The sequence below is a fragment of the Sphaerodactylus townsendi genome, linkage group LG05 (genome assembly GCF_021028975.2).
Source record: "Sphaerodactylus townsendi isolate TG3544 linkage group LG05, MPM_Stown_v2.3, whole genome shotgun sequence".
Lineage (NCBI taxonomy): Eukaryota > Metazoa > Chordata > Lepidosauria > Squamata > Sphaerodactylidae > Sphaerodactylus > Sphaerodactylus townsendi.
This window is the reverse complement of record NC_059429.1, coordinates 139,358,292-139,382,632: the sequence shown is the minus strand read 5'-3', so window position 1 is coordinate 139,382,632 and position 24,341 is coordinate 139,358,292. Positions and strand designations below refer to the sequence as shown.

Here is a 24,341-nt window from a genome sequence, read left to right as displayed (position 1 = left end):
ATACCAAAGCGCGCTATAGGATTTTCATTGGGTCATGGAAGAAATTGCTATCTCACGCCAGGTATAGCTTTGAAAAGCTATACAGGTTGGGAACATGTGCATCAAAAACTCTGAAGTGTTCTACCACCACCAGTAAGCTACATGACACAAAGTACCTCCAGTGACAGGGGCATCGACACAACCCCCACTCCCTGTTCAAGGTCACACATTCTGCTCCGAGCCTTAAGCAACAACAGAACAGTGATAGTGATCAGGAAGGAAGCCAGGGAGAGGAGGTATTGGGCGGCTGGAGCAAACTTCAGCTATACGACGCAGGATGCAGAATCAGAAAGAGCAAATAAAAGGCATACCACCAAAAGGACATAAGTTTATGGTACAAGAAGTGAGAGTGTGCCAATTAGGGACAGAACCTACAAGGTTTCCATGATATGTTGAAATGTCCACCCTGAGGAACATTAGAAAAATGGAATCAGGCTATGTGGACAATGAGTTTGAATCCTTAGTGAGCTTAAAAGTGTTTAACATTTGTTGATAAACCTACTGGATAAGCCGATCATAGGTGCAAGATAGGTTATACAGCTGCAAAACCTATGTTCCGATGGAGACTTGCAAATGCTCAAGCAAGATTAATTAGCTAGGGCTTCTCTCAAACAAAGTTTGGACAAAGCGTTAAGTGATCAGACTTATGCACCCGCACTGCAAAGGCAGAATCCATGAGATTAGTGGGGATTGCTCTGGCTGAGCAAAGAGACTTCTAAAATGAGGCACCCCTTTCGATTTTGAAACAGCTTATTTAAATGCAGATTTGCAAGAGACCATATACATGAAGCAAGCACCAGGTTATGAGAGCATGAACAAGTTGATAGGACATATAAGCTCAACAAAGCTTTATGCGGGCTGGGAAACAGTCAGCCAGATGTTGGAACAGAGTGCATACACAAAAGCATTATGTGAAATGAAATTGACCAAAGTGTGGCCGATGCCTGTATATATACCAGAATTACTGGTGATGAATGTATCATTTTGATGATTTATGTTGATGATCTCTGTGGTTGCAAAACAAGACAACCAAATCAAACAACTTTACACTGAGTTGAGTAAACACTTTAAGCTGAAAGACTTACAGGGTATCCTAAAGCAATACCTGTAGGTATTCAAGTCAGTAAATCTGAAGAGGGATGTGTTTCTGACACAAAAAGCAAAAGATAGAGAGGTGTCATACAAAAGCTTGGTCTGCAAGATGCCAAAAGTGGCACAAACCCCAATGGTGGCTGATTTTTTGTAAGCAAGAACTTAGCAACGAAAGCATTTTGAGAAAGGCAAGACCTATATCGTTCAGCAATTGGCAGCCTGCTGCACATTTTGCCTTCTAACTGGACAAGACCAGACATAGCTTTTTTGCTGTAGGTTTATTTAAGTAGAAACAGTTGCAAAACCTGCACTGAGGAAAGACTGGCAGGGGCTAAAAAGAGTAATTAAGTTACTTGAGAGGGAACTGCTAACTATGGTTTACAGCACCTCTTTCTAACCAAACAATAAGGACTTGAGTGGTGTGTCTTGGACAGCTCATTTGCAGAGGACTCAGGATGTGCCAAGTCAGTTGAGTGGTTATTATATGCAATATGGCGGCCATCGATTTGTTGGAGATCTCGAGGAAACAAACAAGCGGTTGCCACTTCCAACTGCTGAGGCAGAGTATCATGGCTCTTAATGAGGCATGCAATGAGCTACACAATAGGTTATGCAGGTTGCTAAAAGACTATGGGTGAGAAATGTAGACAACCTATAACAGTTTTTTGAAGACTCACAGACATATATGGCCATGGCGAAGAGCGAAAACCTTAAAGATAAGTACTAAACGTATGTAGCTGTGAAATTCCAAAATGTAAAACAACTGATGATACAGTCAAAATATGATTAAGTTGCAGTACTGCTGAATCATCTGCAAACATAGCCGACATATCTTAACAAAGCCATTACCAATACAAAAAAACATAATGACTTGGTGTTTTGGTTTTAGGTTTAGCAGATGTACAATTTGGCATGAGACTCTGTACAAAGTGAGTGAAATAAACTCTGTGTACTGACTATGTACTAACTAATGTAACTGAGGTGTAAATAATGTGAATGACTTTTGTGTTTGTAATTATTTTTGTTGTTTGTAAATATTATGTAATGACAACATTCCAATAGATATGAGAAGAGTGTCAGGATATTAGAAATTGCAAGGTGGTCATATGCTGGTACAGTATGACTGGAATGTAACAGTCAGCAGAATTGTAAAGGTCGAACCTCTCTCTGTCTGGGTCTCACTTGGTGATTGGCGTAAACTAGTCAGCTTAAGAATTGCTTGTAAAGGTCCCAGACCTCTCTGTCTGGGTCTGCAGTGATTGGCATGCGCCAACAGTCAGCTTAAGAAGTGAAAAGGTCACGAGCCAGGATGAATTAGATCATCCTAGCTAATGATTTGCTGGACAAAACTATGTAAAGAAGACTGCATGCCCAATTCAAGTACCTCTCCCTTCACCTTACCTTCAGGTTTAGGGCTCAGAATTGTTGTCAGAGTAGAAAGTGGATAGTTATTACATTTAATTTTTTTGTTTCCTTACAGAAACAAGAGAGATAAAAAAGTATTCCTGTTGGAACTAAATCTACTGTCTGAGTGTTTCTTTTTCTTATACTGCAAGCAGTTACCTCCTGTTCTAGCAAGGGTGAGTTGGCACCTAGTCCTTCCGCTGTGCACTAGGCCAACAGTTAAGAGCAGTGGACTCTAATCTGGAGGACCAGGTTTGATACCCGACTCCTCCACAAGAGCAGCAGATGGATTTGTTTCACTACGCTCCTAATTGTGAACTGTGGATGACCTAGAGCCAGTCACAGTTAAGAACATAAGAAAGAGCCTGCTGAATCAGACCAGAGTCCATCTAGTCCAGCAGTCTGCTACTCACAGTGGCCCACCAGGTGCCCCCGGGAGCTCACATGCAATGGCCTTCTGCTGCTGCTGCTGCTGCTCCCAAGCACCTGGTCTGCTAAGGCATTAGCAGTCTCAGATCAAGGAGGATCAAGATTGGTAGCCATAGATCGACTTCTCCTCCATAAATATGTCCAAGCCCTTTTTAAAGCTATCCAGGTTCGTGGCTCAGAACTCTCAGAACAATCTCAGATCAAGGAGGATCAAGATTGGCAGCCATACATCGACTTCATAAATCTGTCCAAAACCCTTTTAAAGCTATCCAGATGAGTTCTCTAAGAACTCTCTCAGCCCCACCTACTTTACAAAGGTGTCTGTTGAGGGATGATTGTAAGCTACTTTGAGACTCCTTAAAGGTAGAGTGGAGTGGCACAATTGTTTCTCTCAGTCTAGACACTATACTCTTATTGATGATCTGGCAAACCTAGCCGAGTGCCCTGCTAGACTGGTGACAGCAGAAGGCCAGTTGAGAGCTACTGGCCAAAGAACTGCCCAGATTGTTGCTGCCCTTGGTTGGAAGAACCAGTTGTTGGGGATGCCACCAGGTTTCCCCCTCTGGTGCCTGCAAACTACCAGCCAACCTTCTTGCCCAAGTACTTGTCTGCCCTCGGGTTTTAGCATCTGACCCACTCAAACCCTTTCAGAGGTGGCGGCCCCAGTGGTGGGATCCAGCCGGTTCGCACCACTTCGGCAGAACGGGTTGTTAAAAGGGTGCTTGTAAACAACCAGTTGTTAAATGATTTGAATCCCACCACTGGGTGGTCCCCTGGCACTAGCATCTCTGAGGGGAAACAGACAGTTTCCAAGCAAACTAGAATACAGAGCCTGGTTCTCTTCCACAGAACGAACAAGAGTCCAAAATTCCCTAAAATCCCAAAAGCAGAAGCAAGGGTGCTGGCAGTCAATCCCACCCTGATCCACTCCCTATAGGATCATTCCCTAATTTCTACATACCAGAAAGTGGGAGGCAGCTGGCTGACTGGAGAGCATCTTCTCACATTTATTATAAATATCTACACCAGGGGTCCCCAAACTTTTTAAACAGGGGGCCAGTTCACTGTCCCTCAGACTGTTGGAGGGCCGGACTAAAAAAAACTATGAACAAATTCCTATGCACAAATGATTGTAAAATGTTTGATTTCACCTTTCAGCCTTTCTGTCATGGTCTATTTTTAGAACAGTGACCAAAGTATGTCAAGTACAGGGTGGGCTCCAAATATTGTTGGGGAGGCTGTGGAATACCTTCCCCTGTAAAAAAAAAAAAAAAGCAGAACTTTTCCCCAATGAAGCATTCCATCTAGCCCAGGATCAAGGTATCTTCCCTGGGTTGCTTTCCTCCCTAGCAGCCAGCGGGCGATTCGCCAGCCCTGGCTGGTGATGCCAATCTCAGGAGTGGTGAGGAACAGAAAGCCTGAGAGCAACACATGGAGTAGCCGAGAGGGAAGGGCGGAGCAGGCATTGCCACGTGTAAGGTTTCCAACTCTGGGTCAGAAAATTCATGGAGATTTGGGGGTGCCATCATGTAACTGCAATCAACAGCCGTTGAGGCCAGTTCCTCCTCTCCCTCGAGCCCCCATTGCACATGAATGGAGCCATCACCGCCATGCCTGGCGGGCCGGATAAATGCCTTCAGGGGGCCACATTTGGCCCCCGGGCCGTAGTTTGGGGACCCCTGATCTACACACCTCTGGAGCTGGTTTGTGGACACCTTTTCCAGAAGAATTTCTTTCAGGCTCTGGTAGCTTAACTCCACCTGGTTCTTCACATCAGTGACTCCGGTTTTGATGCCATCCCATCGTCACTAGCCGCCCCCCCCCCCCCGGCCCTGCTTGTCTCCTCCTTCAATATGTGCACCCGCCCAAGGGGGGCAGGGGCAAGTGGCGATGGGATGGCATCTGCGGGACGCCCCCAAGCACACCAAGAGCCCCCCCCATGCCTTCACACCACCCCGATGCTGTTGGCTCAGTTGGCACTCCACCAGCCACCGGGTGCAGAAGAGTGAGAAGTGTGCGGGGGGGGGGGGTGAAAGGGGGAATTCACCCTTTTTGCCCCAGCTGAGCACATTCAGGGCAGCTGGAATTTACCAGGATGTGGGTGAGGCGCTCCTCCAGATCGCCAGCACTGGGCATGGGCTGCTTGGGGGGCCGCGGGGCTGAAGCGGCAGGCTGGCATTTGCCCACCTTGGCTGGAGAGGCTTCCACAACGCTGGCCACGTTGCCCATCCTGAATGGCGGAGCGGGGGCAGCACCCACTTTCATCCAGAGGCCCTGCAGGGGGCTGCTGCCGCCAGGGATGTAGCCCTCCAACGCATCAGTTGGAGGCAGGCGGGGGGGGGGGCAGTGGAGTGGGCTGCCCAAAAAGAGAAAGCACTGCAATGGCAGTGGCTCTTGTGTCGGCTGGGCCCATCAGCAGCGCCACCCTATCGGTGCTTCCCTCCCTCCTCCCCCCCCCCGGGGCGGCCATGCTGAAAGGGAAAGTGAGCAGGGCTGGGTTGGCGACGTCTTGCAGGTGCCATCCCATCGCCGCTTGCCCTTCCCCCCCAGGCGGGCGCACACACTGAAGTGGGAGGCGAGCCGGGAGCAGTGGAAGTGGGGGGCGAACAGCGATAGGATGGCGCCCGTGAGATGCCACCGGCCCCGGGAAAGGATTCAGCTATTGGGGGGTTGAGCCAAAATTTGAGGGAGTTTTTTCCCCTCCCTTCTCAGCTACTCCCCAGGAGTTTCAGCCCCACCCCCGTGACTGAATGGGGACCACCTGGGACATTTGACCCCATACGTCCCTGTGGAAGCTCCGTCTCTGAAGATTAGTCTGGCATGACTTGTTTTTGAGAAACCCATGTTGATTTTCAGCAATCACATTATTCCCTTCCAAGTGCTCACAGACTGTCTCCTTAATGATCTGCTCTAGAATCTTTCCTGGTATTGATGTCAGGTTGACTGAGCAGTAGTTGTATGGGTTCCCCCCCCTTTTTTTTTTGTTCCCCTTTCTGAACTTGGGGACAACATTAGCTCTCCTCCAGTCCACTGGGACTTCTCCTGTTCTTCAGGAGTTCTCAAAGCTTGTAGCAAGTGGTTCAGAGATTACTTCTGCCAGTTTTTTTAATACCCTGCGATGTAATTCATTAGGCCCTAGAGATTTGAATTCATGTAAAGTATTCAGGTATTCCTGTACTAGCTCTTTATTTATTCTGGGCTGAATTTTCCCTACTGTATCTTCTGATCCATTTCCCCCCAGCTGAGCACTGTTTTTCTTTTGGGGAAAATGCGAGGCAAAGAAGGTGTTGAGCAGTTTTGCCTTTTCTCTGTCAGAATTTCACCATCTTCTCCATGGAGTGACCCTATCGGATCCTTTTTCTTTCTTTTGCTATGGATATAACCAAAAAAGTCATTTTGATTGTTTTTAACATCTCTTTTTATTGTTTTTAACATTTCTCGCAAGTCTGAGGTCATTGTGAGCTTTAGCTTTTCTGACTTTCTCCCTACTGTCTTGGCCATTTGTTTGAATTCCTCTTTAGTAATTTCCCCTCTTTTCCATTTCTTGTACATGTCCCTTTTGTATCTTAGCTCACTTGAGACTTCTTTAGACATCTGTCCTGGTTTCTTTAGACACCTCCCATTTTTTCTCCTCATTGAAACTGCTTGAAATTCAAGGTTTCACTTATAAGAAACTCCCATTCATCTTGTACTCCCTTCTCTTAACCATGCACAAGGTATTCTTAACCCTGGGATCACACCGAGTACTCTCCTAAGTTTACTGGAATCTGCTTTCTTAAAGTCTAGAACACGCGTCCGACTTGGCATCCCCTTTCCATTGCATAACGAGCTCCAGGAGAAAGAACGTGGCCACTCCCACCTAAGGACCCCCCCACTCCCACCCCATTCACCAGGTCATCATTGTTGGTGAGGAGCAGATCCAGAATAGCCGAAGATCTCCTTGTTGCTTCGTCCACCTTCTGGACCATGAGGCTGTCTGCAAGGCAAGCGAGGAAGTTGCTGGGCCTGGCAGTGCTGGCGAAATGTCAGCTCGCTCGAGAGCTCTTCAGAGATCCGCCTCCCATTCCCCCTCCTCGCTGTCAAGGTCTCACTGCTCGGAGATTCCGGTTGGTGCAAAAGCGCCACCGAGCCGCGCCCATTTCCCCGGGTCTGGAGCCAGCCCGCCGCCTGCCCGCCGCCAGCTGCTGGGCTCCGTCCGAGGCGACATTCAGAAGCATCCTCAAAGCCTTTGGTCGCCGTCCCCACTAAGAGACACTGCGCGGCTGGAGCCACGGGGATGGCGCGGGCGCGGGCGCGGGCGCGGGCGGGGGGCTCTTCGGGAAGGGGGCAAGGGGGGCGGCGGGTCGCGGAACTGCTGCAGCCCCCCGGCCGGATCCTCGGACTCCACCTTGCCAGGCGGGCGGGCGGGCGGGCTCCCCCCGCCCAAATGCCCTCCCTCCCTCCCTCCCTCCTAGGTGTGGCGGGGGGGGAGGGGAGGGGAGGGGGCCGGAGAAGCCGCTTCGAGACCAGCCGCCCCGCCTCAGCCAGTCATCAGCAGGACCCCTGAGGAGACCCCGCCCCCAAGCCCCGCCCGCTCTCCGCCCCCGGGGGCCCGGATGGGGAGGAGCTCCGACCTCACCTGTGGCCGGCTCCGCCCCCGCAGCACGGCCTGGGCCGCCCCAAGGGGAGCGCCCAGCTTCGGCCGAGGTAGCAGCCAATCGCCGGGGCCCGGCGGCGCATGCGTGCTTCCAGGAGTCGCGGCGGCGGCTTCTATGGAGGCCGCTTGGGGACAAACCCGGCCAAGATGGCGGCCGCGGGGAGTAGCGGCGGCGGCAGCAGCAACGGGGCCGGCATGGAGGTGGACGCGGCCGGTGAGCCGAGGAAGGAGAGGGGCGCGGGGGGGGGGGCGCGCGGGGCGGGGGCGCGTGACGCGCTGCCGGTGGTCCCTCTCTCTCTCTGTCTCCCCTTCCCGCAGCGGCGGCGGCGGCGGTGATGGCGTCGGGCGTGACCGGGAGCGTGTCGGTGGCGCTGCACCCGCTGGTCATCCTCAACATCAGCGACCACTGGATCCGGATGCGCTCGCAGGAGGGCCGCCCCGTCCAAGGTGGGCCGGGGGGGAGGGGGGAAGGGGGCGGGCGGGCCATGGGGGTCTCGGCGGGCGGGCGGGCGGGCGGGCGGGGGGCGGCGGCGGCGGGGCTGACGAGGACGGCTTCTCCCTTCGGGCCCAGTGATCGGGGCGCTGATCGGGCGCCAGGAGGGGCGCAACATCGAGGTGATGAACTCCTTCGAGCTGCTCTCGCACACGGTGGAGGAGAACGTGGTGATCGACAAGGAGTACTACTACACCAAGGAGGAGCAGTGTGAGTCCAGCGGGAAGCCCCCCTGGCCTGGCCTGGCCTGGCCTGGCCTGGCCTGGGAGGGGGGAGGGGCCTCTGCCAGCGGCCGGAACCCCTCCCCCCCCCACTCCCCTCTGCCTCTCTCTTTCCCCACAGTTAAGCAGGTGTTCAAGGACCTGGAGTTCCTGGGCTGGTACACCACGGGAGGCCCCCCTGACCAGTCGGACATCCACGTCCACAAGCAGGTGGGCCTCGGCAGAGACGGGCCGGGGGGAGAGATGGGCCGCGGCCTCTCTTGGGGGCAGCGTTGGGGTTCTGAGCCCTGCCTGCCTCCGGTGGTCTCGGACAGCACCGTCTCCTTTTCCTCAGGTGTGCGAGATCATCGAGAGCCCCCTCTTCCTCAAGCTCAACCCCATGACCAAGCACACAGACGTGAGTACCTGCGCTGCCTCCTGCTGCTCCGCAAGTCAGGCGGGCTGGAGAAACCGAGCGAGTGACCCGGTGCTCTTTTGTCTCCTCCTTCCCAGCTGCCAGTCAGTGTCTTTGAGTCCGTGATCGACATCATCAATGGAGAGGTAATCCTTGCTCCTGTTTTCGGGGAACCTTTCTCAGTTGACAGCTGCACTTTGAGCTGCCAGCCCTAATCTGGGTGGCCCAGGCTAGCCTGGTCTCTGCAGGTCTCAGAAGCTGAGCAAGGTTGGTCCTGGCTACAGCTTGGATGGAAGGCCCCCAAAGAAAGCTGAGGCGAAACACAGAGGAAGTCCACGGCAACCGGCTGAGTTGCCCCTCTGGGGGAGTGACCTGTGCAGGTGGAGTGAAGATGGAAGGCCCCAAGCCCACTCTCTTTCTGACGGCATTGGCTTGTCTCTCCTTCCCCTTTCCTTCTCAGGCGACAATGTTGTTTGCTGAGCTGACGTACACCCTGGCTACAGAGGAGGCTGAGCGCATTGGGGTGGACCATGTGGCACGGATGACTGCAACTGGTAGTGGCGAGAACTCCACAGGTAAAAGAGGAAAGGGGGGGTTACTGTGAACATCTGGGCCGGCTCCATGAGGTAGAGCGGGTGAGCTAAATTCTGTTAATAGAGGGCCGGGGGCCCTGCAAGGCCTCTAGTCCTGTGCCCAGCGGCTGAAGCCCTTGTCCTGCTGGACCAGGCAGTCTCCCTCACTGACATTCTCCTGCTTGCTGTCCCATTAGTGGCCGAGCATCTCATTGCTCAGCACAGTGCTATAAAGATGCTTCACAGCCGTGTCAAACTCATCCTAGAATACATCAAAGCAACAGAAACAGGTAAGGTGGCTGGTTGCGGCGGGGGGTGGGGGGGGTAGATGGCCTTAATCCAAGATGCCCCCACCTCTTTCTGGCTGAGCAGCAGAAGCAGAGACTCGTCCTTAACGCTTCTTTGCCCTGCTCTGTATAGGTGAAATCCCTTTCAACCACGAGATCTTGCGAGAGGCCTATGCCCTTTGCCACTGCCTGCCTGTGCTAAGCACTGACAAATTCAAGACAGACTTCTATGATGTGAGTGCTGGCTGAGGGGAGGGGGCGGGTCCAGAGCGTAGGGCAGGGGGGTATTTATTTGTCATGCCAAAAGGTAAGGGGGGGTCAGGAATGAGGGAAGCCTCCTGGCAGAGGAGGGAAGTCTTATTGTTGGGAGGGGGGAGAACTAGTGTTGTTTCAGCTGGTTTCCTTGCCCCTGGAAGAAGCTGGGGGAACTAGAAATAGACAGTCTTTTGTGGAAAGAGGTTATGACCACCTACTGCATCTAATAATTTACAGATTTTTCAGGGTGGGGGGTGGGTTTAAGCTATAGCCCATCACTCATTTTAATAAACTAGCTCTGGGCTTCGTTTTAAGCAAGGCAAACAAATGTGAGCAAGTAAAGGAAAACAGCAAAACGTCATGATGCGAATGGGAGAGGGTAGCTGAGCTGGTTGTCCTAAGTGCTACTTTGAGAGCTCTCAGAAATATCTAAATGTCCCTGTTTGCCCCTATTGAGGCTGGCCCCGCCCGGGGGGGAGAGAGCGCAGAACTGTAGCTCCTGGCCTATGCAGTGTGCGTTCTGTGTTGGGTCTTGATGCTGCTTCTTTGTGGCTGCTTTCCAGCAATGCAACGATGTAGGCCTCATGACGTACCTGGGCACCATCACCAAGACCTGCAACACCATGAACCAGTTTGTGAACAAGTTCAACGTCCTCTACGACCGCCAGGGCATCGGGCGGCGCATGCGGGGCCTCTTTTTCTGAGCTTTGCCGGCCTCCCAGAATAAAAGATATTGTGGTGCCCACGCCTGGCCTTGCATCTTTGCTGTTGCCACAGAGGGAGGCAGTGAGATCTGTCCCTGCCACAGGTTCACAGGAAGCTGAGCTTGAGGGTGATGTGTTTCTGGGCACAGGGGCTTATTCCCTGGGCACAATAATCGCACCTCAGTTGGACTCTCTATAAAGACTTTAAATTGCCCCCCTGGGGGGGGAGGGGAAGGCTTCAAGTTGCCAGCAAGGCCAGCGTGGGGGTTCCTGTCATGAGGGAGGCCACTCATGTCCCTTCTGGAGCTCAAGACGTTTTGTTAAATTCGGTCATGGCTCTTTCCACTTCATGCTGCTGCTTCTCTCGTGTGGCACCGGAAGAGTCAGAAACCAGATCAGAAGTTTTCCATCTTTAAGTCACACAGGAGACCTGAAATAGCTCTTATGGTCTCTTCTATAATAGCACTAAGAAAACCCACTGCTCTCCCCTTTCTTCTTTATGGTAGATTCCAGTGGTAAATTTTGATCCTCCGTGTGGCCACCTGTGACCTCCCTGAAGGGTGCTTGTCTTACACTTTGCATCTGATCTGGCTGCTTCCAGGAAAGGGCTAACTACCCTTCTCTCTGTACTGTATTGTCTAAAGCTTTCATGGCCGGAATCACTAGGGTGTGTTGTTGGGTTTCCAGTAGTATTTTCTCCTGATGTTTTACCTGCACCTGTGCCCTTATCTCGGTCACTCAAAATCAGATGCCTTTTAGATGGTTCCCTGAAACCTGGCATCAGGTTGCAAGTGAATTTAGTGGGGAGCTGAATAAGAAACCAGGGCTGCTTACATAAGAGCCAGCTGAATCAGACCAGAGTCCATCTCGTCCAGCACTCTGCTACTCGCAGTGGCCCACCAGGTGCCCCCGGGATGCAGGATGTGAAAGCAATGGCCTTCTGCTGCTGCTCCCAAGCACCTGGTCTGCTAAGGCATTTGCAACCTCAGATCAAGGAGGATCAAGATTGGTAGCCAGAGATTGACTTCTCCATAAATCTGTCCAAGCCCCTTTTAAAGCTATTCAGTTTAGTGGCCATCACCACCTCCTGTGGCAGCATATTCCAAACCCCAATCACGCATTACAACTTATGGGGACCTTATGCACCCAGCTCCTTACCCGGAGCCTGGATTGGTGGGCTGGGCCCTCCAAGTAAGTATTAGAAATTGGGAGTGTTGGTGCCCATCAGACGACGGAGGGAGAACATGCAAAGGAGACGGAAGGTGAGCAAAGACTAAAGGCCCAGGAGACGCCCGTCCTAGGTGGCTGTAACGCCAACGGTGACCTTTGCCCCTTTCCTCTGCTTCCCCCCAGGAGAGGCAAGCACGCTACAGACTATGAGAAACTTTATTGCAGGAAAACAAAACCAATTTTTTTAAGTGGGGGTCGGAGCCCAGCTCGGAAGAGAGCAGGGGGGTCCTCCCCTGGTGGGCTTACACAAATGTGAGGCGGGTCTTTTGCTGGTTCACCTGCCAAACGTTCAGCTCTTCATAATCCTCGAGCGCAGTGTGGAACTGAGCAGGAGTGAAGCCCTTGGAGATGCAGCGCTGCTCGGCCTCAGCGAGGCGGACCGAGCGGACTCCCTCTGCCGGCACCATTTCCCGGATGGCCACAAAGATCAGGTCGGAGGGATGCTGCCTTCTGGGGGAAGAAAGAGAGAAGGGGTGGGTGGGTTACCTATCGTCTCAGTGCTTACAGTAAACACCCTCAGAAGACAGTGGAACAGAGGCCCTCCATCACACCTGCTGGGCTTTCCCTTGTCTGCCAGGAGGGAGTCCTTGGACATCTCCATCAGGCGCATTGCCTCGTTCACATCGTCCTTCTCCACCACATCCACCCGCCTCAACCGTGCCTGGAGGGGGAAAAAAGCAGGATAAGGCCTGGCTCAGCACACCCCAGCGGCTCCACCAAACCCTCAGTGTTGGAGGAATCATGGCTGCGCGTGGCCTCCTCGCCACTTTTCCCAGCGTGTAACACGTGCCGTGTCTGTTCAATTCAGAGATGTTGTAAAAGTGTCTACTGCAAAAACTCAGCAAAATTGGGCAAACATTTGCAGTTGGTGCTCTGCTGACGGAACAGCGCCACCTTCAGCCTCCAGTGGGCAGTGCACTCCAGACCACCCCAAACCCCAGGACAGCCCTCTTCTCCACGTGTCCAGCCCAGCCTGTCTAGTGGAAGCACCGCTGGCTCTCGGCTGCACTGAAAAGAACGAGCCAGCAGCAGCAGCAAGAAGCTGCATGACCGGATGACTTCGCATGCAGGGGCCAGAGGGGTCACAGGGGGTGACGGTGTGTGGGGGGAGGGGAGGACAGAAGAGAGTGTCTCATGAGGGCACCAAAGGGGCAGGTCTAGTACTTCCGCAGTACTTCAGGAATGCTTGACCACTGTCACTTCAGAGCAGGGAGGGCGAATGAGTGGGGGGCCGCATGTTTTTTAGTGTAGGTATTTAGTATAGGTATTTTTTAGTATAACTGCCACAAAAGTGCCTTTTTAACCTTTTTTTTTTTTTTGGCCAGCCAAGGAAGTACCCAGGGCACTGCAGACACTGGCCTGGGTGGCAAAAGGCCTTGGTTATCTTGGCCCCAATGCTGGTTTTCCACATTCTTATGCCCCACCCCACCCCCGACCCCATCCCGCCATTTCAGCACTGCGGGAGATGATGTCACTCCCACCCTCTGGCAGATTGCTGGGAGTCCAGGACACAAAGAATCTCCTCCAGACAGCTTGTCTCCAGCTGGAAACTAAGCCGCGTTATTTACTGAGAGAGCCCGAGATGCTCACGAGCCCGAATCCTCCTTTGAGAAGACATTCCAAGGCAGAGGAGTGGCAGGAAAGTGCCCCCACCCCCCACCCCAACCCGCTCACCAGGGCAGTGGCCAGCCGCAGGATGCCCAGCAACGTGCGGGCGGAGGTGTAGGTGGTGTCCTTGTTGGCCCAGGCCTCCTTGCGCATCTCCACATACGCGGCAGTGATGTAATCCGCCAGCGATTCTGGCACCGCCGGCTGCTTCCGCTTGCACGTGCCGATGTAGCGCCTGACGGAAGGCAGGGACAGGCTGGCCTGAAGGGGGGGGACTGGGAGGAAGCCGAGCCCCCCCCCCCCCACTCCCGGCCTCTCGCCCAAGAAGGAGAGTGGGCTTTTATGCCCTGCTCTTCTCTCCTGCAGCTGACAAAAGCTTTCCTTTCTTCTCCCCACAACAGAGAGAGTTCTGGGAGAACTGTGACCAGCCCAAGGTCGCCCAGCAGGCGTCATCTGGCACAGCTGGGAAACAAAACAGGTCCCCCTGATTCATTCCTCCTCCTCCTCCTCATGTGGAGGAGGAGGAGGAATTGAACCCGGCTCTCCGGTTGAAGAGTCCATCCCTCTCAAACACTACCGCAACTCCTGCGCCTACTCCCTGTCCACCCAGCAATGGTGGCAGACCTCCCAGCAGGAGGCCAACAAATGATTCTCGCGCCATCTCACCTCATGAGGGCCATGTCCAGCGGCTGGAGCTGGTTGGGCGGCTGCCGACTGTGCTGGTGGACATAGGTAATGTGCTGGGCGAGCCTGCGGGAACCACAGCGGACGCTCAGCAACGTGGCTGCCGGAGAACTCCGCCTCTGCCCCCTCCCCCCACCCCCGCCCCGCCAGTCACTCGAGTGCCTCACCGGAGGTCGTTGTCGTGATCCGGCCGGTCCTGGATCAGCCACAGCAAGTCGAAGCGGGACAGCAGGGCGGCCGGGAGCTGCAGGTTCTGCTCCAAGCTACGCTTGGAGTTGTAGCGGCCATAGGCAGGGTTAGCAGCCGCCAAGATGGCGCAGCGGGCATTCAGAGTGGTCAGGATGCCCGCTTTGGCAATCGACAGGGTCTGCTGCTCCATCACTTCGTGGATGGCCGTGCGATCCGACTCCAGCATCTTGTCGAACTCATCGATGCAGCAGACGCCCTGGTCGGCCAGCACCAGAGCCCCCCCCTCCAGAGTCAGCTCCCCCGTCAGCGGGTCACGCAGCACAGCGGCTGTCAGCCCCACGCCCGAGGAGCCACGCCCGGTCGTGTACTGGCCTGCAGAGGCACAACGGGAGAAGGGCAGACGGCTGCTGCGGCCACCACCACTCTCTCTCCCCCCTCCCAGAGAAGGCTTGGAGTCCATCTCCTACCACAGAGGAGCCCTTGCAAACCCCCGATACGGCCCCTTTACTTCCAGCACGTGGGGGGGGGGGGGCACAAACAAACTCAGAGTCCCGCCCCTCCCCGTCGATGTGGTACTTACTGCGTGGTGCCAGTCGGGTGATGTAAGAGAGCAGCTGCGACTTGGCCACACCGGGATCCCCCATGAGGCAAATGTTGATGTTTCCTGGGACGGGGCAACGACAGGCAGAATCTCTCTTTAGTCCACGCTGGGCCAACTCTCCCCACCCCCACAAAAGCAACTGCATGCAAAACAGTATGATGGCTGAAATGCCAATCAAATGAGGTGGGGGGACGGGAGACGGGTTGGCTCCTGTGAACCCACAAAGCTGGCAAGCATGGGGCCAGAGGCCTGGTCCACGGAGCCAGTGCGGCCCCCTGTGATGGGCAGCGGCTTCCTGGGCCTCTGCACAGGCTGGGAAGAAAGGCAGCTGCCCCTTACCCCGTATCTTCATGCCCCGGGGGTTCTGGTCCACCCCGCCGACCAGCAGCAGCAGCAGGGCCTTCTTGACGTCTTCGTGCCCGTAGATCTCAGGAGCGATCGAGGCGGCCAGCTTCTCATAGAAGTCCTCCTCTGCAAGAGCCCAATCACCCCGAGGCCATTGCTATGGAGAGGGCAGCGCCCATGGAAGCGGCCCCCACCCTCCGCGTGAACTCTGGAGCAAGCCCCTCTGAGGCCATAGTGGCCACTGGCGACACGCAGAGTCGCTGCAGGACCAGCCCCTTCAGACATTGCTACTGGGAGGAAGTGGAACCCTTTGGCCGTCAGGAGCACGAGGCTTGGCTTCAGCACAGCCCCTTTGCCTTCAGGAGGCCCCCGGCAGGGGGAGAGATGCTGCGTCCCTGAAGCCCCCACAGGTGAGTCCCTGCCACAAGCAGCTGCCTCTGTTTTTATCACTGAAGAATAATGGCTTCAGCAGCAGAGGAAAGCCAAGGGGACGGGGCAGCCTTGAGCACGGGCAGCGAATCCTGCAGGCCAAAAGCCTTTTCCTCCTCCCACCCTGAACGGCCACTGGCTCGTTTTCCAACCCCCAGCGTGATACTTCTCAACACCGACTGAGCTGCTCTTGCTGGTTGCCTCAGGGCACGAAATGGACCATTTTTCTGGGCTGTTTACTAATCCCAAAATCTGTGGCCGCCCACCCTTCTCAGCACCTTGGTGCCCCCTGCAGACTGGCTCCGCTCTCCCCAGGGGCTTTCTCAATTCATGGGTGGGGGGGGGGGAGTATTGTGAAGAGCCTGTAGGAGCTGACAGCCCGTTCCTGCCCACTGCCACCTTTCTCTCTGCAGTTGTGTAAGGCCAGGCGTGGCCTCGGCCCACAGCGTTAGTGGACTCTGAGCTAGACGTGGCCGGTTTCCCTTCCTCTATCACCTGGCGATTCTTTTTATTCTGTAAAGCCACTTTGGCTCTCCGTTGGGAAAATCAGAGTGGTAGAACTACTCTGAGAGACCAAAGAGCTAGAACGTGGAAGTCCAAGCCCAGAGCGAGTGATATCATCTCATCCGCACAAGGAAGGGCGTGCCCTTTAATCTGCTCCCGTCCTGTGTGTCCTGGGGCGGGGGGAGGGCAGCAGCCGCCTCACCTGTGATCTGGCGCAGCTCCTCCTCTGTCAACTCCTCTCCTCCCAGCTCCTCCTGCTCGCTCTTGCTCACGCAGACAATGTGGTGGGCCTCCAGGTACGTGTCGGAGAGAAGACCCTGCCAGGCCAAGTGCTGCGCTCAGTCCAACCCCACAACCAAGACGCCCCTCCCCCCACAACTTCCCTGGTCCCCCTCCCTCCCTACCTGCAAGAGTTGCCTGAAGCCGGTCTGTCTCACAGGAAGGAAGACTCCGGTGATGCTGACGTGGTCGCCCGGCTGCGCTAGGCGCGTGTTCTCTCCTTGCACACTAACGCTAATGGAGCGGGGCAAGTTGCCCACCGGCACCTGGTCGCTCTGCGAGCAAGAAGGGGGGAGACGGTGGCATTGAGAAAGAGGGCTCGCCTCACCTGCACATTTCAACCCCTGGCCCTCAATAGGCTCCTCCTGCTCTGACTGGAGGGAGGGAGCGGTGCAGCACGAGGGGGGTGGGGGTGGAGCAGGAGCACCACTTTACTTTTTGGCAAAAAACAAGGAAAAGTAATCCATTTGCCAAGACGGGCGCTTCTTCGCTGCATTCTGGAATTCAATCACCGCCACACAGAACTATTTATTATTGTTGTTGTTGTTCTTATTGTTAATTAAATTTAGTATACTGCCCTATCCCCGAAGGGCTCAGTACAGTTGCCTGACTTTGTACAGTTTGTACAACTAAAGTACAGTTGCCTGACTTTGAGCTCCCTGTTTTAGTCCAGAAGGGTCTGCTTTGACCGGCGCAGGCCTTTCTGGATCTGCTGACAAGACCCTTCACTTGGAACATGCCGTGCGCGAAGCCCAGGTGCTCTTCAGCCAGGCTGCCCCCACCCACGTGGCCTCGACTGCCAGATTTATTGCGCTTTGATAGAAGCGGCCCCCTTCCCCAACGCCACGCACAGGGTCTGCTCTTCTTTCCAGCATTCGGATGTGGCAGCTACTCACGTGCTCCTGAATCTTCAGCTCCTGATATCTAATGAACTTGGAGCCGCGGCTTTGCAGGTAAAGTCGCCCCCCTGCCCGGTTGGTCTGGCATTCGCGGCTGGGGCACATCAGGAGAGGCATGAAACTTGGCGACTGGATCTGGAACGAGGCCATGTGTGGGGTTGTAGGGGGAAGAATAAGAGGCCAGGGAGCAGGTAGCAAGGAGGTCCCCTCTCCTCCCGTGCCTCCAGGGGTCTCCACTCACGGGCTGGTAGGTTTCTGCACCACACTGGTCACAGCTGTACGTGGCGACCACCATGCGAGGCTTCACCTCGGAGACGCGGGTGACGATGCCGCGGACGGTCACCAGTTTGCCGATGGAATCAGCCTTCACCTCCCGGATCACTCGGGCCTTGGTGCCCACAGGAGCCGTGAAGTACAGCTCGCTAGTAAGGGGAGAAGGGAAAGAAAGCGGATTAGCTGCCTCTCCAAAGGACCCAAATATTGGCTCCCCTCTTCCGAAGGTGCTTCCCTTCCTCACCGCATCTCCCGGGGGTGTGGGGGGGGGGGGGCAAGGCTGGCGGAGGAGCAAGCAGCAGGCAGCTCTATCTTCGGAGTACTTTAGCAGCCAGCCACCAGTTTCTTAAGGAAGACCTCTTCGCAAGCGAAGTGAAACTTGCTTCTAGTGCACCCTCCCAGGGATCCCTTCTCTAGCCCCACCCCCAAGGAGGCGCCCCGTTGCTTTGCCAGGCTGACCTCCACATGCCCCCCCCCCCCACCCGCAGCCCTCCTCGGCCCCTTGCCCGGCGGGAGGACCCGGAGGCAGCCCAGTCCGGGAGGGGGACTCACAATCTGCGCATGAGCTCTTGCGGGAACTGGTTCTGGGGGTCCCGGGGCTGGCCGGGCTCTCGGGCGCGCCCCTCCAGCAGCAGCCGGTGCTCGATGTAGACGTCCAGGGAGTCCTTGTGGGCCACCTGTTTGCCCCCCGGAGAGAGGCCGGCGTGGGTGAGTGGGTGGGTGGAGGGGAAGGTCTGGTCCCTGCCGCCCCCGCCCCCGCCCCCTCCCCGCAGAGCGCCTCGCTCACCTCCCGGCGGCGGTAAAGCGGCAGCAGTTCCGCGACGGCGTCGGCGAAGAGGCGCTGGTAGCGCTGCGCGTTCTCGACCACGGCTTCGGCCAGCACCGGGTCCTCCTCGGCCACGTCGTCCAGGTCCACGCGCAAGACCACGGCCTCCCGGTGGGCCAGCGCCTCCTGAGGGGGGGGAGGAAAGGCGACGTCCGGGGAGGAGGGTCAGGGCGCCCCCGGCTCCTGCCCCCCCCCCCGCCCGCTGGCAGACAGGCCGGCCGGCCTCGTGGGTGCAGAGCCTCCCCAGCCAGGCGCAGTCTGCCCGGCCCGGCCCGGCCCGCTCCCCTCTCCCCGTCCAGGGCACTCACCAGGCAGGCGTGGTAGGGGAAGTCCTTCTGCTGCTGGGGGGCCCCGACGGGGCTCTGGCGCTGGAAGCCCTCCAGGAAGCTCCGGGCCTTCCCTGCGGGAACGGGGGGGGGGAGAGGAGAGTCAGGGGGGGCCGGGAGAGGGGGGCGGGATGGGAGGGGCTGCGGGCGCGCTCCCGCTCACCTCGCTCCTCCGCGTAGTCCCCCCCGTGAGCGCGCGCCCCCGCCATGCCGCCGCCGCCGTAGTCGGGCTCCTCCGCTGGCCGCGCTCTCCCTTCCCGCCGCCGGTTCCTCGGAAAGTGGCGCGAAACGCGGCCCCGCCCCGCCCCCTGCCGCGTGACGCGCGAAGGGCCCCGCCCCGGGGAGCGGGGCATGCGCAGAGCGGGCTCATGTTCGCGCAGCTCTTCGTCCTCTCGGCGCAGGGAGACCGGCTGCTCTACAAGGACCGTATCCGCCCCGGAGCGGGGGGGGGGGGGTCATATGGGGGGGCGGGGCGGGGCGGGGGCGGGGTCTCTGCCCCGCGGGTGACTCCTTGACCCTCCGGAGCGCAGTCCGCGGCGATGGCGGAGCAGACCTGCCGGGCGCCTTCTTCCGCCGCATCACGGCGCTGCCCGGCGTCCGGGCGCCCGTCTTCCTGGTAGGTGGGGCGGGGCTGCCTCCTCCCGCTCCTCCCCCCTCGTGGGGAGGGGGACTCCCTCGCTTCGCCTTGCGCCCCCCCCCCCACTGCCCCTCTGCTCTCTCGCCCCGCAGGAGGCTCCGGACGGGCAGGGGCGGCCCTTCGCCCACGTGCGCCACGCCGGCCTCTACCTGGTGGCCACCCTCCTGCCCGGCGCCTCGCCCTTCGGCGCCGTCGAGTTCCTCAACAGGTGAGCCGCGGGGGGCGTGGCTGCGGGGCGGGCGGGGGGGGGTAGCCGCGGTCTGACCGGCCCCGTGCCCTCCCCCCTTCGCAGGCTGGCCTCCCTCCTGCGCGACTACTGCGGCGCCCTCCACGAGCAGACGGTCAGCCTCAACTTCGCCCTCATCTACGAGCTGCTGGACGAGCTGCTGGTGGGTGGAGGGTCTTGGGGAGGGGTGGGCGGGGGGCGACAGCGTCCGGTCAGGGATTCCCAGCCACCCTTGGGTCCAACTGGGGGTGCCGTTTTTGCTGCCAAAGGCTCCCAGGTGCAGCCCCCACCCTGGCCCTGGAGGCCTTAGTCCCAGCATGGGAAGGTGGGCTGGCTGACACCCACCTGGTTGGGGGGGGGGGGGCTGATTTCCTGCTCCCTTAGGACTTTGGCTACATTCAGACGACCAGGCCTGACGTGCTGAAGAACTTCATCCAGATGGAGCCCGTGGTCAGCCAGCCCTTCAGCCTCCTGGACCTCAGCAGCGTGGGCCTGGTGAGCTGGACACTGTTTGCAGGGAGGGGGGCTGCTCCCTCCCTTTCTGCCCACCTGCCTGGAGAGGCTGGCCCCTCGCCCGGAGGCTGTGCTGGGTCAGGATTAGGCCCCGTCCGAAAACGTGGGCTGCAGAAGCAAGAGGGGGTGCAGGCGGTGCGACTCATGCAGTGCTGAAACTTCAATCCCTCCCCTGGGCCCTTCTCCTGGGCTCCGGTGCCTCTGGGCCTGCCTCGGCCCGATGCACTAGAGCCCCCATCCCGGGAGACGGTTGTTATTCCTGCCTGCCACGTTCCCATGATTCCCTTTCCATGTCATCTCAGTTTGGAGCCGACACGCAACAAAGCAAGGTGGCCCCCAGCTCTGCCGCCGCCCGTCCTGTCCTGCCTCTGCGGGGAGAGCAGGTAAGAGAAAGGCACACACACACACGCAGCCTGATGGGCTGGCAGGATTGGGCCCCTGTGACAAGCTGTGTGCAGAGTGCCTCGGTGCTGAGGGGCCCTCCGCCATCCCCTCTTCCTCCAGGGAGCGCGGCCAGAGGTCTTCCTGGATGTGGTTGAGCGTCTCTCCGTCATTATTGCGGCAAACGTGAGTTGATGCTTCAGGCATTTCCTGGGGGGGAAGCCTCTCCACCCCCCTCGTGCTGCTTGCTCGCAAATCTGTAGACTCTTTCCCCCCCCCCCCCCCCCGGAGGGATGGGGTCTTCCTGCTTATTTCCCCTCCTCTGCTAGGGCACGCCCATGAAGACGGACGTCCAGGGGGAAATCCGGCTGAAGAGCTTCTTTCCTGGCTTCTCCGGTAAGCAAAAGGTCCAGTGGGCGGCGTTTGTCTGGGAACCAGGACCAGAAGAGCCCCCCCCCCCCCCCGGCGTGCTCTCCTGCGAGGCTGAGGGCTGCTTTGGGACCAGAACACCAGTCCCAGGAAGTGCTTCTTAGATCAGGCAAAGGTGGGGGTGACATCACAGAGGTCTACACAATTGCACAACTAGAGAAACAGAAACGGAAGCCAATGTACTTGTGGGACTCCCTGCCACAAGATGCGCTGAAGGCTTCTGGCTTGGAGGGCTCATGGCGGCCAGCTCTGTCCCTGGGTGTTGGCCGCATGGAGCCTCTAGCAGGCAGCTCTTACCTGGGAGCCCGGCTCACGGATGGGATTGGCCAGAGCAGTAGACAGGCCACTGCCGGGCTGAGAGGCGCAGCTGCCGCTGGCCCTGCCAGCTCTTGTGCAAAGACCAAAGTGTTGGGGGATGTTCCCTCCCCCCTCCTGCCCTGAGACCTGACACAGGAGTGGAGGCAGCAGCTCAGGTGTGCTCGGGGGTCTCCTCAGCTGGGTAGACAACTCAGAGGCGGACGTCAGCGCAGGGCCCCTCCCTAGACTCCTCCTCCTCACATAGGTCCACCGCTGCTGGCCCCACCCACCTCCATAGAGGGGAGGGGGAGGGAGGCTCCGCAAGGCAAGCACCTGCTGGGGTGTATCCCAGCCCTGCAGTGGAGGCCGGGAGGCACAAGTGGATGCTGGGAAGCGTGCTGCCACCACTCTCCGTCCCCCACTGAGGAGTGCCCGGCTGGGGTAGCCCTGGAGCCAGGGCTCACAGAGACGAGGCCACTAGCCAGGGAGGGGAGGGGGATGGAGCCGAGGGCTGCGTAGTGAGAGCCGAAGGGTCCCTCCTCTGACCTGCCCCCTCGTCCTCCTGGCAGAGATGCGGATCGGACTCACAGAGGAGTTCTGCGTGGGCAAGACGGAGCTGCGAGGTGAGCGCTGCTGGCCTCCCCCCGCGTGGCCCTTTTGGCAGCAGGACCCCTTTGTGACACCCCCGCCCCTCTCCCGCAGGCTACGGCACGGCCGTCCGCGTGGATGAATGCTCTTTCCATAGCTCTGTGAAGCTGGACGAATTTGAGCGCAGCCGCATCCTCCGTGTGACCCCCGCCCAAGGGGAGGTAAGGGCACCGGACAGCAGGAGAGTTTTGCCCCGGGGGAGGGGGGCAGAGAAGGGTCACCACTTCTGAGGTCTGCCGTTCTTTCTCAGCTGACCCTGATGCAGTACCAGTTGGCAGACGACGTGCCTTCCGCTCTGCCTTTCCACCTGTTCCCCACCATCAGCCACGACGCCAGCGGCAGGTGAGGGTGCCACAGGAAGGCACAGGGAATGGGCACAGAATGGGCTGTCCACACGGTCTCACTTTACATGTTTCCCCCTCCCATGCAGGCTGCAGGTGTACCTGAAGCTGCGCTGTGACTTGCCCCCTAAGAGGTAAAGAGCCCTCCGCTGGGGTCCTAGAATGGCAGGGGGAGCAGAAACCACCCCTTTTCTAAAACATCCTCTCCCCGCCTTCTGTGATGCCTTTGTCGTTTATCTGTCCTGCAGCCATGCTGTGAACGTCTGCCTTCACCTACCTGTCCCCAGGGCCTCCCTGAGGTAAGGGGGGTGGGGGTGGGGGAAGAGAGACAGTTCCCAGCTGTGGCCAACACAGCTGCCTCTTCCAGGACTTTGTGAAAAAAGCCTCCCTTGCAGGGGAGAGGGGGCAGGAATGGCTACTGCCTTCGGGTGGTGCACGCAGGGGCTGTGCGGCCCTGGGGAGAGAAAGAGCTGTATGGCGGCACCCCCCCCCCCCCCCCCGTCCACTCACCACCTGGGTTTTCTCCGCAGCCTCGCGCAAGAGCTGAGCAGTCCTGAGCAGACGGCTGCCCTGCAGCCCAGCACCAAGTCTATTGAGTGGCTGGTCCCCAGAGTACAAGGCGGCTCCCAGCTCTCTGCTCTTTTTAAGGTAAAGAGCATACTGGGAGAAGAGGGGGCAGCAGCCCCACCCCCCTGCGGGTGGACTCAGCAACGGCTGCCTGTTTTCCCAAGAGAGCTTCAGGGATACCTTTGTCCTCTTCTCTGCAGCTCGAGGTGCCCGGGCTGAGCCAGGCGTTGCTGCGGGAATTGGGACCCCTCAACCTGTCTTTTGAGGTGCCAGCCCACACCTGCTCTGGCCTGCAGATCCGCTTCCTGCGCTTCTCTGGGCCACAGCCTAACCTCCCGTATCGCTGGGTGCGGTACGTGACCCACAGCGAGTCCTACGTCATCCGCCTCCATGCGGGGTAGCGCTTCTTTCTAACGGCGGCCTGAAGATGCGCCTCTTCCGCCCTGAAAGCAGTTTCCTTTTGGACCCAGGGAGGCTGCTTCAACCAAAAACATGTTTTATTTATTAACAAGGAAACATTAGTAATGCTGGGCTAATAAAGAATTAAGTTACAAGAATCACTGAGGAGGCTTCCTTTAGAGGGTGGGAGAACCAGTAGAAGCCAAGAAGCAGCAGTTGGGGGACTCCTACTTGGCATCAACAGATTTTGGGAAATGAGAATTAAACAGCATTCTCTTGCTAAACGAGATCCAGAGACAGAACCGACAACAAACGCAACAGGCATGGTGCTCCCCGGCATCCATGGAAACGGTGCGCAGAAAACTCACGCGGTGGAAGGGCTCTGCGTCCAGCCAGCCGCATCCAGGGTCCTACCCAGGTAAAAAGAGAAAGAAACTGGAGACCAGCAGACACACCGGAGGCGGCCCGCTCAGCAGTCCTCTGCTTGGGTAGCCCTGCAGCTACCAGGCCCAAAGGAAAGCCACTGGGCACTGGGGAGGGGGGGCTGCTGCACGAGGGCAGACCAGGTGTGCTGGGTGGACCTCCAGGTGGCAGCAAAGCCCAAGAGTGCCGGGTCAGACCAGAGGCACCTCAGGCCCCAGCAGCCGGCCTCCTTCCCTCGAGCAGTCCCTGGAAGTGGCGGAAGAGCTTCTGTCCACTGGCCTGCTTGCTCCACGGAGGGAGGGAGGTTCGGCTGAGGAAGCAGGTGTCCGTGCCCCCCCCCCCCCGGGAGTTGAAGAGCAGACCCTGCACCAGACTCCTCCTGCTCCTGGCCCAGCTCGACCATCGCAGGCAGGTGGCCTTGCCCTGCTGGAGCCCCTGGGCCACCTAGTCCAGCAGCCTTTGGCTTGTGCTGTGAGACCAGCTGGCAACACAATGAAACCCAGGCCTCCCTCCTGCCCAGGCTGCTTTGGGGCCACGGGGGCCGGTAGCCAGTCCTCTCCACGGAGCCTCCCGCCCAGAAATTGTCATTGAACTTACTAGGGTTGGGAACAGAGAAGACGATCCCCCCCCCGCCCCCCCCCCGGCATGTCTGAGTCTGCTGAGCTACCAGCTTCTTTTCCCTTAAGGCCGACCCCTCCGGCTCCTCCCGTTCCACACTGGGGCCTGGCTGAGCCTGGCTTTTCATCACGCTCTTTGGGTGA

The 24,341-nt window shown here is 57.6% G+C and overlaps 4 protein-coding genes across 4 annotated transcripts in view; 2 read left to right on the top strand and 2 right to left on the bottom strand.

The window, feature by feature from the left end:
• The first annotated feature begins 7,615 nt into the window (after positions 1-7,615).
• Positions 7,616-10,567, top strand: COPS6 (COP9 signalosome subunit 6). Its single transcript, XM_048498807.1, has 10 exons — positions 7,616-7,814; positions 7,919-8,047; positions 8,172-8,303; positions 8,436-8,524; positions 8,649-8,711; positions 8,807-8,854; positions 9,169-9,283; positions 9,478-9,570; positions 9,701-9,801; positions 10,386-10,567. Exons 1-10 carry the CDS (start codon positions 7,682-7,684, stop codon positions 10,524-10,526), a joined length of 1,044 nt encoding a protein of 347 aa, XP_048354764.1. The 5' UTR covers positions 7,616-7,681; the 3' UTR covers positions 10,527-10,567.
• Positions 10,568-11,898: 1,331 nt separating this feature from the next.
• On the bottom strand, positions 11,899-19,047 carry MCM7 (minichromosome maintenance complex component 7). Its single transcript, XM_048496727.1, has 15 exons — positions 18,883-19,047; positions 18,702-18,793; positions 18,355-18,519; positions 18,120-18,244; positions 17,536-17,716; positions 17,292-17,429; positions 16,521-16,670; positions 16,319-16,433; positions 15,178-15,309; positions 14,818-14,901; positions 14,216-14,609; positions 14,031-14,114; positions 13,431-13,599; positions 12,308-12,417; positions 11,899-12,206 (listed from the first exon to the last, which is right to left on the bottom strand). The coding sequence occupies exons 1-15, from the start codon at positions 18,926-18,928 to the stop codon at positions 11,999-12,001; spliced, it is 2,193 nt and encodes a 730-aa protein (XP_048352684.1). The 5' UTR covers positions 18,929-19,047; the 3' UTR covers positions 11,899-11,998.
• On the top strand, positions 19,046-23,315 carry AP4M1 (adaptor related protein complex 4 subunit mu 1). Its single transcript, XM_048496729.1, has 15 exons — positions 19,046-19,145; positions 19,250-19,335; positions 19,449-19,564; positions 19,649-19,745; positions 19,967-20,077; positions 20,398-20,478; positions 20,600-20,662; positions 20,806-20,872; positions 21,772-21,825; positions 21,905-22,011; positions 22,101-22,192; positions 22,281-22,325; positions 22,440-22,490; positions 22,722-22,839; positions 22,959-23,315. The coding sequence occupies exons 1-15, from the start codon at positions 19,088-19,090 to the stop codon at positions 23,157-23,159; spliced, it is 1,347 nt and encodes a 448-aa protein (XP_048352686.1). The 5' UTR covers positions 19,046-19,087; the 3' UTR covers positions 23,160-23,315.
• STAG3 (stromal antigen 3) overlaps positions 23,234-24,341 on the bottom strand; it is a 44,230-nt gene continuing 43,122 nt past the window's right edge. The window contains exon 30 of the mRNA XM_048496726.1: positions 23,234-23,567. The gene's annotated coding sequence lies outside the window, so the exon portion shown is untranslated. The remainder of the gene's footprint in view (positions 23,568-24,341) is intronic.